Raw genomic sequence first — 15750 nt, 5'->3', positions numbered from 1 at the left:
CCGCACCGTAAAAAAGTAGTGCATGCACTACTTTTGTACGGTGCGGACGGACCACGGAACCCATTCAAGTTGCAATTGCAAATTGCAGTCCCCAATGTGTGGAAAGGCCGATCAACCGACATGCATACAGTACAGACCAAAAGTTTGGACACACCTTCTCATTCAAAGAGTTTTCTTTATTTTCATGACTATGAAAATTGTAGATTCACACTGAAGGCATCAAAACTATGAATTAACACATGTGGAATTATATACATAACAATCAAGTGTGAAACAACTGAAAATATGTCATATTCTAGGTTCTTCAAAGTAGCCACCTTTTGCTTTGATTACTGCTTTGCAAACTCTTGGCATTCTCTTGATGAGCTTCAAGAGGTAGTCCCCTGAAATGGTTTTCACTTCACAGGTGTGCCCTGTCAGGTTTAATAAGTGGGATTTCTTGCCTTATAAATAGGGTTGGGACCATCAGTTGCGTTGAGGAGAAGTCAGGTGGATACACAGCTGATAGTCCTACTGAATAGACTGTTAGAATTTGTATTATGGCAAGAAAAAAGCAGCTAAGTAAAGAAAAACGAGTGGCCATCTTTACTTTAAGAAATGAAGGTCAGTCAGTCAGCCGAAAAATTGGGAAAACTTTGAAAGTAAGGGCTATTTGACCATGAAGGAGAGTGATGGGGTGCTGCGCCAGATGACCTGGCCTCCACAGTCACCGGACCTGAACCCAATCGAGATGGTTTGGGGTGAGCTGGACCGCAGAGTGAAGGCAAAAGGGCCAACAAGTGCTAAGCATCTCTGGGAACTCCTTCAAGACTGTTGGAAGACCATTTCAGGTGAATACCTCTTGAAGCTCATCAAGAGAATGCCAAGAGTGTGCAAAGCAGTATTCAAAGCAAAAGGTGGCTACTTTGAAGAACCTAGAATATGACATATTTTCAGTTGTTTCACACTTGTTTGTTATGTATATAATTCCACATGTGTTAATTCATAGTTTTGATGCCTTCATAGTCATGAAAATAAAGAAAATTCTTTGAATGAGAAGGTGTGTCCAAACTTTTGGTCTGTACTGTACACTGGTGGGAAACTAGGTGCAGGGGGGGGCATACTAAGTTTTGCTATGAGGCCCTATGAGATCTTTGTATGCCCCTGCCCATAACCTAAAAGCATGCTTGAAAGCAGCTTATCTAGGCCAGTCCCATGACTCACATGATTATATTCAGTTGAATAGATTTTTCTAGTAGTTTTCTATATAGCTATCTGATGCCGTATGGATTTCTTTATTTCAAAGAACATGAAAAAAAGAATAGAATAATAGAACTGAATTGTTGGTTTTCTAAAGAGTGTTTGTGAGAAGAGAAACTTAGGCTTTTGCTGGTATTATTCTTCAGTACAAATTGCACTCGGTTACATCATGTTCACTGTGCTCGGGGTGGGGAACAGATGGGAGCCCTCCATTGTGTGAAAAAGCCCTGATATGAAGATGATAAGTCTTGGCAAAAGAAAGATATTCTATTTGTGCTCAGTACAAGATTAGTATATAAGTATATACTGTATGGCACATTACTCTCATCAAGTCGGGATATATTTCCTAAATCCCAGTTGCAAACACATCTAAAATACATTGCTGCAAGGTGCATTCGCCGAGTCACAGCTGCCTTTCCTCCCGAGCCGTGCAGCTGCCAAATCTACTTCCTTTACTGTGTCCTTTTTCTCGTCCCCAGACTAACCATGTGACAGTTTTTAATATCTGTATGACAGTCCCTGTAGGTTTCATGCACTGCTTGGATGACCACAGGACATGACACGCAATTTATCCACCTACCTTGGTATGCAAAATGAAATCCTTTGGCTGTCGCCTGTCCCTTGGCACTGAACTTAATTAAAATCTGATTGGAAGTTGCGAGAGGTAGAGATTCACCTGTAACGGCAGAGCGCACGTGTTACGGAGCGGGGAGACCTGCCTCTTGTAGATAAACCTGCTGCTGGGATTTGCAAAGCGGGGATGCTGATCTGATCACAGTGTGTGAGATAGACTGGTCTGGGCATGGGAACACATTACTCCGGCAGGACGAGGAACTAAACAGATAATCAAACTTGTGTGTACGGGGCTGATGTGAAATCCACTGATAGTGTAGAGGAACAGAGACACCAAAAGACAGAAAACAGCTGTATTCAGCGAAAAGTTTTGCTCTTCTTTCCTAGTAATAACTAGCTGCCTTTTATGTAACCACACTGCCATTCTTTTTTATTTTTGTAATGTATAGGGGAAGTGATACTACTGACTATTTTTGTAATATACTTTAATTACTGAAATCGTAGATTTCTATTAGAAAAATAGCTGAAGAGTCCACTGTGTCCATCTTGATTGAAGATCCTTTGCAAAATCTTGAGCGCAGTGACGTATGACGTCACGCCAGCCAGCGTGATGGCGTCAACATGCACCGCTTGATATTTCGCGCTGGATCTTCAATCGAGATGGCCACGGTGGACTCTTCGTGATCAAATGGAAAGGTGAGTATTTTTAATTCTTTTTTTTAACAGATTAAGCCCTGACAGCCGTCAATGGTCATCTCAGATGCCGCGATCAGCAATGAAAGTGGCATCTGAGAGGTTGAATAAAGGCGGGCCGCGCAATTGCCGTTCCCTGTCATTGCGCCTGCTACTCACAAAGAAATGCTCTTCGTAACAAAGTAATTCGTCATATAGCAAATTTCTTTGCAAAATTCGGTGAAGCAGCTGAATCGAATTTTTGAGAACTTCGCTCATCTCTAGTTCCAACCTGTGTTATAGTCTATCACTGCATTCACATTTCTGGTTGTTATTGGAAACAGTCAACAAGCTTGTCAACAGAAACGTCTCTACGCCCACCATTACGTGGTCAGTATTTTGTCATCAGTGTTTGTAAACCAAAACCAGGAATGGGTTCAAAACACTAAAAAGGCACAAATCTTTCCATTACACTTTTTCTCTATAGGTTCTACTCCTAGTTTTGGCTTACCAATGTACTGACCGTGTGATCTTGGCCTAAGGTCGTTTTCGCACAGTCAGTATTTAGTCAGCCTTTTGCATCAATATTTTTTCAGACTTTATGATAAACAGCACCAGTACAGCCCATCTGAAGCACGAAATGGCCTGGGTCAGGCTAAGGCATATGGTAACATGAGAAAGTAGCGTCCATGCGTTTTGGATCACCACGTCAGATCCTTACAGGAGAGGGTCCAAAACACAGAAAAGGTACATTATAATTTTTTCAGTAAGTTCCATTCCTGGTTTAGGCTTACAAATACTGATGCAAAACACTGACCAAATACTGACCAAGTAAAAGTGGCCAGCACCTAAGTTTACACTGTATTTCTAGTGCACATTTGGTGTAGATAGACTTCTATGGGCTCAATGCATGGCAAAAGAATGCCCCTTTGGCACATGACTGTATTTATTTTAAAAGAATAGTCAATTATGCTATTCAGTGCAAAGGGATCTCACAAAAATGTACAGTCAGGTCCATAAATATTTTGACATCAAAACAATTCTAACATTTTTGGCTCTATACACCCGGTGTGTACATATTTGTAATATGTGTATATCTCTCATTTACATGGTTCCTTTTGGATGTTTCTTGTATTTACCACTACCTCACCTTTCGTCCATGTGGCTGTCTCTGGCCACCATATCCAAATCACCTTTATTATTAGTTCTGCCATAAATGCCATTTCATAGTTAGCGCGACTTCATATCAGCGGCCGCACATTTGACAGGAGCCGGGGAGAGCGTCCTTGTCGTCTGGCAACCAGGTCATTAAGATCTCGCGGTATCTGACGAGATCGGACGTAGTGATGTCATTATACTCACTTGCGTCCGTCCAGTATTTTCGCCTCCTAGTTATGCGGCATATCCGGCCGCACATGCGCGGGCATGACCCACAGCGTCATGCAGAGTAGGCGTGTTACCAGCCAAGCCTCATTCTGAAGCCGGCGTTTTAAATGGTGGCGGTTTACCGCCACCATAGACTACATCAGGTCTATGCGCTATCACTCTGTTAGGAGGAGGGGGGCCTTTATCTGTTGTCCTCTTCCCTCCCCATTGCCAATATGTCCAATTGAAGCCTTATCAGGGGTCTGGACATATCATATTGGTATCCAGGCGACACGGTTGGTATCTTTTTCTGTGTGCCCTGGTTAACCAAGTAGCCCTAAGCTACCTTGTGTTTCCCCTGATGAGATTTACACTCATCTCAAAGAGAAACATGCATGTAGGGATCAGGCAGGAGAGGGCTCAGTAGGGCGCATCAATTCTAGGGTTAGGTTCCTGACTGCACCTGGTCATGGGGCTCTGTGACTAGGTCACTAGGGATAGTGTAGTTATCCTAACCCTTCTCTGCAACTTCTTCTAGCCTCGGTGGACTGCAATTATCTATCATCGTTGAGGCAATTGTTGCACAAGGAACGTATCCATTGGAGCGGTAGGACCATCGGTTACACTTTTGGTGCCGCCGAGCACTTTTCATATTTATCTAGAGTAATTTTGGCAACCCAGTGTTACAATCATTTGTGGGGTGACGTACCTATGCTCCAATGTTGTATTTTGTGTTTATATTTGGATTATCAATTTTATATTGGGGCCAATTTTTATTATTAGATAATTATTAAAGGTTAAGTTTTATATTGATCATCCTTGAACTTTTTTTCTATACACCACCACAATGGATTTGAAAAGAAATGAACAAGATGTGCCTTAACTGCAGACTGTCAGCTTTAATTTGAGGGTATTTACATCCAAATCAGGTGAACGGTGTAGGAATTACAACAGTTTGCATATGTGCCTGCCACTTGTTAGGGACCAAAAGTAATGGGACAGAATAATAATCATAAATCAAACTTTCACTTTTTAATACTTTGTTGCAAATCCTTTGCACTCAATTACAGCCTGAAGTCTGGAACGCATAGACATCACCAGACGCTGGGTTTCATCCCTGGTGATGCTCTGCTAGGCCTCTACTTCAACTGTCTTCAGTTCCTGCTTGTTCTTGGGGCATTTTCCCTTCAGTTTTGTCTTCAGCAAGTGAAATGCATGCTCAATCGGATTCAGGTCAGGTGATTGACTTGGCCATTCCATAGCATTCCACTTCTGTTCCTTAAAAAACTCTTTGGTTGCTTTTGCAGTATGCTTTGGGTCATTGTCCATCTGCACTATGAAGCGCCGTCCAATGAGTTCTGAAGCATTTGGCTGAATATGAGCAGTTAATATTGCCCAAAACACTTCAGAATTCATCCTGCTGCTTTTGTCAGCAGTCACATCATCAATAAATACAAGAGAACAAGTTCCATTGGCAGCCATACATGCCCACGCCATGACACTACCACCACCATGCTTCACTGATGAGGTGGTATGCTTAGGATCATGAGCAGTTCCTTTCCTATTCCATACTCTTCTCTTCCCATCACGCTGGTACAAGTTGATCTTGGTCTCATCTGTCCATAGGATGTAGTTCCAGAACTGTGAAGGCTTTTTTAGATGTCGTTTGGCAAACTCTAATCTGGCCTTCCTGTTTTTGAGGCTCACCAATGGTTTACATCTTGTGGTGAACCCTCTGTATTCACTCTGGTGAAGTCTTCTCTTGATTGTTGACTTTGACACACATACACCTACCTCCTGGAGAGTGTTCTTGATCTGGCCAACTGTTGTGAAGGGTGTTTTTTTCACCAGGGAAAGAATTCTTCGGTCATCCACAACAGTTGTTTTCCGTGGTCTTCCGGGTCTTTTGGTGTTGCTGAGCTTACCGGTGCGTTCCTTCTTTTTAAGAATGTTCCAAACAGTTGTTTTGGCCACGCCTAATGTTTTGCTATCTCTCTGATGGGGTTGTTTAGTTTTTTAAGCCTAATGATGGCTTGCTTCACTGATAGTGACAGCTCTTTGGTTCTCATCTTGAGAGTTGACAGCAACAGATTCCAAATGCAAATAGCACACTGGAAATGAACTATGGACCTTTTATCTGCTCGTTGTAATTGGGATAATGAGGGAATAACATACACCTGGCCATGGAACAGCTGAGAAGCCAATTGTCCCATTACTTTTGGTTCCTTAACAAGTGGGAGGCACATATGCAAACTGTTGTAATTCCTACACCGTTCACCTGATTTGGATGTAAATACCCTCAAATTAAAGCTGACAGTCTGCAGTTAAAGCACATCTTGTTCGTTTAATTTCAAATCCATTGTGGTGGTGTATAGAGCCGAAAATGTTAGAATTGTGTCGATGTCCCAATATTTATGGACCTGACTGTATATATTGCTTGGAAATTGGAATGCATATTTTTTTTACAGTGGAAGTCAATGGGCGATGTATGCAATGGTATAGGTCCGGGCAATACATTTGTCATGTACAAGTATGTGAGATTTTCCAGGCATGAACAGAGCTTAGAAGTTTAAAGGTAATGTACCATCTATGTTTTTTTTTTTTACTTAATAATGCCAGACACATATTCTTATATCTGTTTTTATTTTTTTGATTGTGGATTAGTTTTTTTTCTATTTCCTGAACATGATTTATGGGGGCTGTCATCTTGCCTGAGCAACAGCAGCCACATGAACCAAAGGCTTTATAGACATGATGACTCACTGCCCTGTGCAGAGGTCACTGCAAAGGGAGGGGAAGTAGGCCTATCTCATTCATCATGTTCTATGTTTGTTTTAGACGTAGAAAATAGTCTAAATGTAAGCCAGCAAGGAAGCGGTCTTACATTAAGACCAGTGCCGGAAGCGCCAACGTTATGTACAGGCCGGCGCCTCTACATAACAGAGTACACATGTGCTATGCCATGAGTTAGTAATCCTCTGGAAGGCATGGGCAGGAGTAGCAATGTGCGCTCCTGCCCGTACTCACTGTGGTTCGGCCCCATTCAAAAAATGTAATCTCCGTACACCGCTGAGCTGTCAGAGGTGTACAGAGAACTAAGTTTTAAGCACGCAGTGAATGGTGCACTTTAGGGAAGTAAAAATATAAGAAAAAAACTAAATTGATTAATAATTCACATTAGAAATAGTTTTATTAGGGCATTAGGGACATCATATTAAAAATTGTTATAAATGTTTAGTTACTCTTTAAACAGTATGTTATTTTCTGATAAAAGTTCCCTTCCAGGAGGAGCTGTCACCACTGATATACTGTATATATGTCTGTTTTGGTAAATAGTTGTATTCTACATGTAATAAAAATTCTGGAACGTGTTTTCTTATGACTCCATGTTGGTCTACTTCTCTGTTGTTCCTAGCAGAAGTTTATAAATTAATTGACAGTATGATACTGTCCATCAAAGCTGGTGGTGGCAGACTGTGCAGGGACTTTGGCAAGGGGAATAGTAACACCCAGTTGCAAATTCATCATACATTTATTTAGGAGTCACAAGAACAGAAGAACATACAGTTATGAGAAAAGATGCTCCAAAAATGTTGTTTCATGGAAAATTCTAGTATTCACTGAAAGAGACATGTCAGGAGAGATGAAAGGTCCTTAAAAACTGTACAGTGCCTGATGTAACTATAGCTCTAGGCAATAATACAGGTTGTAGCACAAATTCAGTACAAAGTTGTTGTTACATTTTTACAGAGATAAATTCTGCATGCAAAATTTTCTAGGGGAAATATATACATACTGTATATATATATATATATATATATATATATATATATATATATAGTTCGAAAAAAGCAGGACTGCACTCCGAGTAAAAGTAAAAAATAAGTGGAGCTTTATTCACCCATAACTTAGTTATGGGTAAATAAAGCTCCACTGATTTTTCACTTTTACTTGGAGTGCAGTCCTGCTTTCTTCGAACCGTATTGTTGGGGCATTGCCGCTGCCTCTGTGGATTTTGCACCCGATTCCTGGTGGTGCTCCCGCTGGATTTTCTTCAATATATATATATATATATATATATATATATATATACAGTACAGACCAAAAGTTTGGACACACCTTCTCATTCAAAGAGTTTTCTTTATTTTCATGACTATGAAGGCATCAAAACTATGAATTAACACATGTTGAATTATATACATAACAAACAAGTGTGAAACAACTGAAAATATGTCATATTCTAGGTTCTTCAAAGTATCCACCTTTTGCTTTGATTACTGCTTTGCACACTCTTGGCATTCTCTTGATGAGCTTCAAGAGGTTGTCCCCTGAAATGGTCTTCCAACAGTCTTGAAGGAGTTCCCAGAGATGCTTAGCACTTGTTGGCCCTTTTGCCTTCACTCTGCGGTCCAGCTCACCTCAAACCATCTCCATTGGGTTCAGGTCCGGTGACTGTGGAGGCCAGGTCATCTGGCACAGCACGCCATCACTCTCCTTCATGGTCAAATAGCCCTTACTTTCAAAGTTTTCCCAATTTTTCGGCTGACTGACTCACCTTCATTTCTTAAAGTAATGATGGCCACTCGTTTTTCTTTACTTAGCTGCTTTTTTCTTGCCATAATACAAATTCTAACAGTCTATTCAGTAGGACTATCAGCTGTGTATCCACCTGACTTCTCCTCAACGCCACTGATGGTCCCAACCCCATTTATAAGGCAAGAAATCCCACTTACTAAACCTGACAGGGCACACCTGTGAAGTGAAAACCATTTCAGGGGACTACCTCTTGAAACTCATCAAGAGAATGCCAAGAGTTTGCAAAGCAATAATCAAAGCAAAAGGTGGCTACTTTGAAGAACCTAGAATATGACATATTTTCAGTTGTTTCACACTTGTTTGTTATGCATATAATTCCACATGTGTTAATTCATAGTTTTGATGCCTTCAGTGTGAATCTACAATTTTCATAGTCATGAAAATAAAGAAAACTCTTTGAATGAGAAGGTGTGTCCAAACGTTTGGTCTGTCCTGTATATATATACACACTAATTTCTAGTATATTATTGTGAAAACCAGTCTTTGGGGGAAGTGCTAACTTCTATATTATTTATTATAAATTACTTGTTATACAGTAGGTAAAAATTATGTGAAATTACTGAAACAGACATAAAATGGTATTTTAACCTCCACAGGTCTAGACCTTCATTCTTGATGCCAATGCAGGAAATGGAAAAAGATAAATATTAGTCCATCCAGCCTCCTACCAGTATGAGATCCAGAGAGAGAGCTGAGAAGACGAGCTTGTTCACTGGGGCCATCATGGACTTCAACTACATCATTGAGAGCTGTCTGGAAGAAGGTGAACTGCCCAAAAACCACTGGAAGAGAGGTAGACACACATCACAATACCAAGCTACAACTGGTCAAAACAAGCTATTTTATACATGAATTAGTTATGCAATCCTTTGTGCCCTCATCTATCAGCCCTTCAGAAAATAGTTCAGTTTAGCAAAAGGACAGTATATATACAGAAGCTAATATATGAATAACCTTATGCATGAAAATGTATGATTGGTGCATGACAATCTTATCCCACATTTATGTCTTGTTTTTCACACTGTGTGGTGTGTCTCTGATTTCATTTCAAAACTGAATTGTCTTTTTATAAGAATTGACAACCTTATGTCTACATATTTTACAAATCTGTGAGAATTTGCCTTGTCGACTTTCAAGGGTCACTGAATTTTCATACCAGTTTTGATTTGAGACATATCAAAAGTTTGACTGATGGGGGTTTGAGTGCTGAGAGCCAGAGGATCCTGAGAATGAGGAGAGAGAAACATTCACCTACCACGCTCTCTCCTCGTTATAGGAGATGGAATCGAGACGGGCTCATAGACTTTCTATTGAGCCCATCTCCTGCAGTGAGGAGAGAGAGTGATATGCATGCATTTCTCTCTACTTGTTCTAGTGATTCATATTTGTTCGTAGTTTTTAGATTTCTCTAGGACATATCAAAAGTTTTATGAAAACTCAGTGACCCTTGAACACCATGGGAAAATACCTGTTAATGAACCATATTTCTCATATAAGAAAACTGTCTCAAATACACATCAATACGAAGACTCCATTTTCTTATATAGGGTAAAATAAGGCAAAGTTTTAGAAAATACACTCAAAATTCAAGGGGAGTGAATCTGTAGGCTAGTTTCTGTAATAGACCACCATTATTTGTTAGATTTGGTGCACCTCTTTATCTAGCAATTTTGTCTAGAAACATGACTCTAGTTTTTTATGCCACCCCCATGCTGAAATAAGTTTGCATTTTTTTTGTGACTTTTTAAAAAAAAAGCTGCATTGATAAATCTGGCACTCTGGGTGTACATCTAAGGGAGGCAATGTGGGGGCAAACATGTTTGGCACACACTGATGAGGAAACATAAAGGAGAACAGGCAATAAGAAAAATTTGGGAGTTGAGCGGCACATGCCACTTAATGGGCTACAATGGTCTGTGGTTTATATCATCACTTTTACCCTACCCTAAGGGATGAAGTCTTTAAACTGGGCCCAACAATGTGTTAAAATGGCTTTGCTTCTGTTATCCATAGAACTCATAAAAGAAAGTACTCCCCAATCACTTACACTGTCAGTAATAGTCTATCTCTAAGAAAAGCCTCTAATTCAATGAAATACATATGCTATACAGAGGAATTGAAGCAATAAAGCCCTTCATGTAAATTAACTAAATTAAATTACACCCTTTGTAATTAGTGAGAAATGGTCTTTACTATAAAAACACACAGCAACAAATAGAAAAAAATCTAAAGTCATAGAAATGATCAAGGCGTGAAACACTAATTTGCTTTGAGAGATTAGGAGGAGAGAATGGCATTTTTTAAGACATTTCTTGTTATCATTATCTGAATCCTATTTGCATTTGGTATGTGTGGTGGTGAATGCTGTAGTCTCCAAGCAGGTGGATGCCGCAGTGTATGACGTCTATTTCATACATTCTCAAGCTCTTATCGATCACTGCTCCTTAAATAGATTTCTTCAGTTATTTTTATCAGCACTTGAAAAATCAACTAAAGAACAGTTATACAACGTAAGCGCAGTATCATCACTGTTCATAGTACAAAAATACTGGCAAAAATCACCTGTGAAATTATATAGTCATACTGTAGAACTATGTTATCAAGGCAGGTGAAGATGGAGCTTCTAGTCCACCTCACATTGACTTTTTTAAGACATTGTTTGTTATTAATGGTCAAGCTTTACATGAAACCGAACAAGTTGTATAGGGTTGAGAAGGCACCCACAGGCCAACTCTATGGGTGATCTAATGTGCCACTGTATACTACTGATTTTTATATGGAGACGTACAGAATTTTCCTTCTGTCACATTGCATATAGATTCAACAGGAAAAACATAATGATGTGTTATATCTGGTGCCATTTGCACAGAGTTTTTTTTTTCTCTCTTACTGTATATCACAACATGGCAACTCACAGAATATATTTGACTCCGCCACTGTACAGTCTCAGTGTAAAAAGCTCTGCTATGTGCATGAAGCCTTAAAATGAATGTACTTGCATAGGATAGCTAAGTCTATCAAACAGACGATTTTAAAGAGGATATTACAATTTTTATGGTGTCCTATCTGAAGGCAGCATAAACTGTTGACAGATACCCTGAGCAAAACCCCGGGTACCTTTCTTGAACTCAGTTAGTCTGCTAAAATCTGTACAGAACAACTTGAGTTTGAGTCTAGTATTGGAGTCTTCTCAATACAGTGCACATACTAGGGAGTCCTTATATTCTTGACTAGAACCTCTCACCGTTGCTGATTGTTACTGGAAGAATGATTGAAAGGAAAGAAAGGGGAAGGGGAGAGATAGGAGCTCAGGAATAAGAGGACTGCCTAGCGCGTGCTCTGTAGTGAGAAGACTCCAGTGCTCGGCTTGTGTTGGAGCTAATCAATGCTGAATCTAGCAAAAATACTGTACTGGGTAAGAAACATAACCCAGCATTTTGCTCAGGATGCCTGCCCCCAGTTCCCCCCCCCCCCCCCCTCAGAAATGGCCTATTGGTGACATATTTCCTTTAAGATTTTTACAACATAGCGATGTTCTTTTATGCCTTATGCATCTATGCAGATGCCAAATAGAAATCCAATATGACAGATGTGATGTATCATACCAACATGCTGCAAACCTATTAATGGAACTTCAGTGTTAAAATTATACATAACATTATAAGAAGTGGGCTCACAGAACATAAGTAGGCAGTACTTCAACAGGACTATTGCAAAGGATTTAGGAGCAGTGATATTATTGCTATGCTGTCTTCCACTGACACTTTCCATTTATGTAGGTGGGCACACAGTAGCATATGATGGAATTACACAAATTTTTGATAATTTCAATTCAACTGTTGAAAAGAAGTTCCAACTTAACCAGCGTCTAGATAACTGTTAAAGTGGAAGGGTAGTCATGGTCTATAAGATTATATGTGAGCGACAACCTTTAAATGATGCTCATCTGCTATGTATTTTTCCTATAGGTTGGCTGTCTGTTAGTTTTATGATATTAGAGCATAGTTATGATCTCATTATAAATTTTACTCCCCATCTCATCAGGACCATCTACCATTCTGTCCTTCCTCGCTTTATTCTGCAGCTCTACTTCCTCTCAATGACTACTGTATAGGAAAACAAGTCCACCATAAGCTCTCCACAAAGTCAGTGCATGGAGCGGTGATTGCTTTAAATGAAGTATACAATGGTTGGAAACAATATAAATATTAATCAATCCTCCTAGGCAATTAAGCAATAATTATAAAGGGGTTTTCTCACAGAAGAACCCGATGGAACCTCCATGATAACTATAATAGGAAACCAAAGTTCCCCATTTCTCCTCAACAGGGTTGGAATCAAAGTCTACGATGCTGACTGTCTTTTCAGTCTCATGGGCTTTGAATGTAACAGCATTCAAACTCCTCCTCACTGCATTTTTATGACAGAAGAAACAGCTAGGACCTCCACGACAACTAGAATAGTGGACAAAAGTCCCCCATTTCTCCTCACCATGGTTGAAATGAAAGTCTAAGATGCTTGGCTGTCTTTTAAGTCAAATGGACTTTGTATGTAGTAGCATTCAAACTACTCCTCCCTGGATTTTTATGACACATATATGATAAATACCAAGATGAATACCAACATGGAGCATCTCAGAAATGGAGAAAAAAGATAATGAGATATTTGCATTCCAAAATGTCAGAAGATCTCTTACCATAATCCTTTGGAACAACAATGAAATAGGAGCAGCTCTGTCCAGATGTGTAGTTACTGGGGTAATTAGGAGAAAGGATCATTCCATCTTGGCTAACATACTGTCCTCCACAGGGGGCTAAATAATAAATGAAGATACAGAACATCACTTATGAATGTGACCAGAAATATGTCTGCTTGCACACAATTAGCTGATTTAAGAATAATGGCAAGTGAACATGCTGAAGTCATCCATGTCAACCAATAACCATGCAAAATGTAGTTTTCATACATTTTCCTCAATATGTTTCTCACCTTTAAAGTTATAAAAAATGTATCATATTCTATAAATATGTAGTTTGTCACAAATAGGGTCAAATTGGCTTACAAGGATACCAGAGGATTCTCTGTGGGGCAAACTCTGCTACAATAATGTCCACTAATGGTTCCAGAGGCTCACTTTACAGCCAATTACTTACCACTAGGATCTACAGTATTTCCTATTCAAAAATTATCTAAGGCTGAGTTCACATTACTGTTTAGCTTTCTGTTCTTGTAATCAGTCAGAACAGAAAAATAAACAAAAAATATGAATCCTGTTTTTTAAGCATCAGTTATGTTCTGTTAGCATCAGTTTACACTTAAAATAACTGATCTGTCTTTTTTGAGCATCAGTTATGATCAGTTATTTTAAGTGCAAACTGATGCTAACAGAACATAACTGATGCTTAAAATACAAGATCCATAGTTTATGTTTATTTTTCTGTTTTTCTGATGGATCACAAGAATGGAAAGCTAAACAGCGATGTGAATACAGCCTAATTTTTACCCTATTTATGGTTGCCCTGGGTGTACAATGATAAGAACAAAATTTACAACAAAATTATATTCTTTATAGATGGACGATCAGAATCATATCCTAAATATAGTTTATTTGAAACATCTTTTTTTGGGGGGACTCAAGCCACTTAAATCCCTATGTAATCTAAATAATTATAAGGCTGTTACCAGCCTGCATTTGTGGGAGGGGCATCTGGCTATTTAGTCCCCTTCCCTCCGTTCAGCCAGGCGCCCGAGCCTCACGCATCAGCAGCGTATCGTGCTCCCTTCCTCCTTACTTCCGGTATTCTGGGTTACGTGCCGCCGACGTCCACATCGCTACACGCAGTCTGCCAGGTAATCGGGGCTCAGCCGGCTCCGTTCCAGCTGTGCCTCATGCCCGTCCTGGTCTCCAGCCCTGGGTGCGGGGTTGTGATGCCGCTCTCCCCCAGCATGTCCGCTCTCAGAGCTGCGGGCGGCTGGGTTGGGGGGAGCGGCATCTTAGCTGCTGCGATCTGCCGGTCACATGCCGGCTCAGGATGACTTTAATAGACACGCTCGTTCAGCATGGTCTGAGTCCTGAATATTTCCTGGAATCCAGTTATGCTATTAGGGCTTCCAGCTCAGAAGGTGCTCTCAATTGTGGTTTTATGATGCAGGCAGTACTCCTGTGTCTCAGGAGGGGCGCAGCTCATTAGTGCTCCACAACCCACAACAGTTTATCTGCGGTAAAATAAAATTAAAATAAAAACCGCCCTTAATATACATGCCCATTTAAACTCAGAGCAGCTATACTTAGGCTGTACAAAAAAAAAAAAAAGGGGCAGCATCATAATACCAGAATTGGCAGGTTCAGGTACAAGGGACATTTTCGATTTACTGTTTTGTGACAGCCGGTTTTGTCGTCTCAATCTACTTCTGTCCCATGGTCTTTTCATTTTCCAGGGTCCTTGGTTCACCCATATTTTCAATGTTCCTGGATAGCCCAGGTTGTCAATGTTCCTGGATCGCCCAGGTTGTCAATGTTCCTGGATCGCCCAGGTTGTCAATGTTCCTGGATCGCCCAGGTTGTCAATGTTCCTGGATCGCCCAGGTTGTCAATGTTCCTGGATCGCCCAGGTTGTCAATGTTCCTGGATCGCCCAGGTTGTCAATGTTCCTGGATCGCCCAGGTTGTCAATGTTCCTGGATCGCCCAGGTTGTCAATGTTCCTGGATCGCCCAGGTTGTCAATGTTCCTGGATCGCCCAGGTTGTCAATGTTCCTGGATCGCCCAGGTTGTCAGTGTTCCTGGATCGCCCAGGTTGTCAATGTTCCTGGATCGCCCAGGTTGTCAATGTTCCTGGATCGCCCAGGTTGTCAATGTTCCTGGATCGCCCAGGTTGTCAATGTTCCTGGATCGCCCAGGTTGTCAATGTTCCTGGATCGCCCAGGTTGTCAATGTTCCTGGATCGCCCAGGTTGTCAATGTTCCTGGATCGCCCAGGTTGTCAATGTTCCTGGATCGCCCAGGTTGTCAATGTTCCTGGATCGCCCAGGTTGTCAATGTTCCTGGATCGCCCAGGTTGTCAATGTTCCTGGATCGCCCAGGTTGTCAGTGTTCCTGGATCGCCCAGGTTGTCAGTGTTCCTGGATCGCCCAGGTTGTCAATGTTCCTGGATCGCCCAGGTTGTCAATGTTCCTGGATCGCCCAGGTTGTCAATGTTCCTGGATCGCCCAGGTTGTCAATGTTCCTGGATCGCCCAGGTTGTCAATGTTCCTGGATCGCCCAGGTTGTCAATGTTCCTGGATCGCCCAGGTTGTCAATGTTCCTGG

The 15750-nt window shown here is 40.8% G+C and overlaps 1 protein-coding gene across 1 annotated transcript in view; it reads right to left on the bottom strand.

Moving 5' to 3' along the window:
- CSMD2 (CUB and Sushi multiple domains 2) overlaps positions 1 to 15750 on the bottom strand; it is a 1002961-nt gene that overhangs the window by 127367 nt on the left and 859844 nt on the right. Inside the window, exons 31-33 of the mRNA XM_040422265.1 lie at positions 13142 to 13258; positions 9114 to 9227; positions 1820 to 1915 (exon numbers count right to left, since the gene is read on the bottom strand). Of these exons, the coding sequence (XP_040278199.1) occupies positions 1820 to 1915; positions 9114 to 9227; positions 13142 to 13258 (327 nt within the window). The remainder of the gene's footprint in view (positions 1 to 1819; positions 1916 to 9113; positions 9228 to 13141; positions 13259 to 15750) is intronic.

This window comes from Bufo bufo, chromosome 3, assembly GCF_905171765.1.
Source record: "Bufo bufo chromosome 3, aBufBuf1.1, whole genome shotgun sequence".
NCBI classification, from domain to species: Eukaryota; Metazoa; Chordata; class Amphibia; order Anura; family Bufonidae; genus Bufo; species Bufo bufo.
Note: the sequence above shows the minus strand (reverse complement) of the source record. Positions and strands in the feature narration are given on the sequence as shown.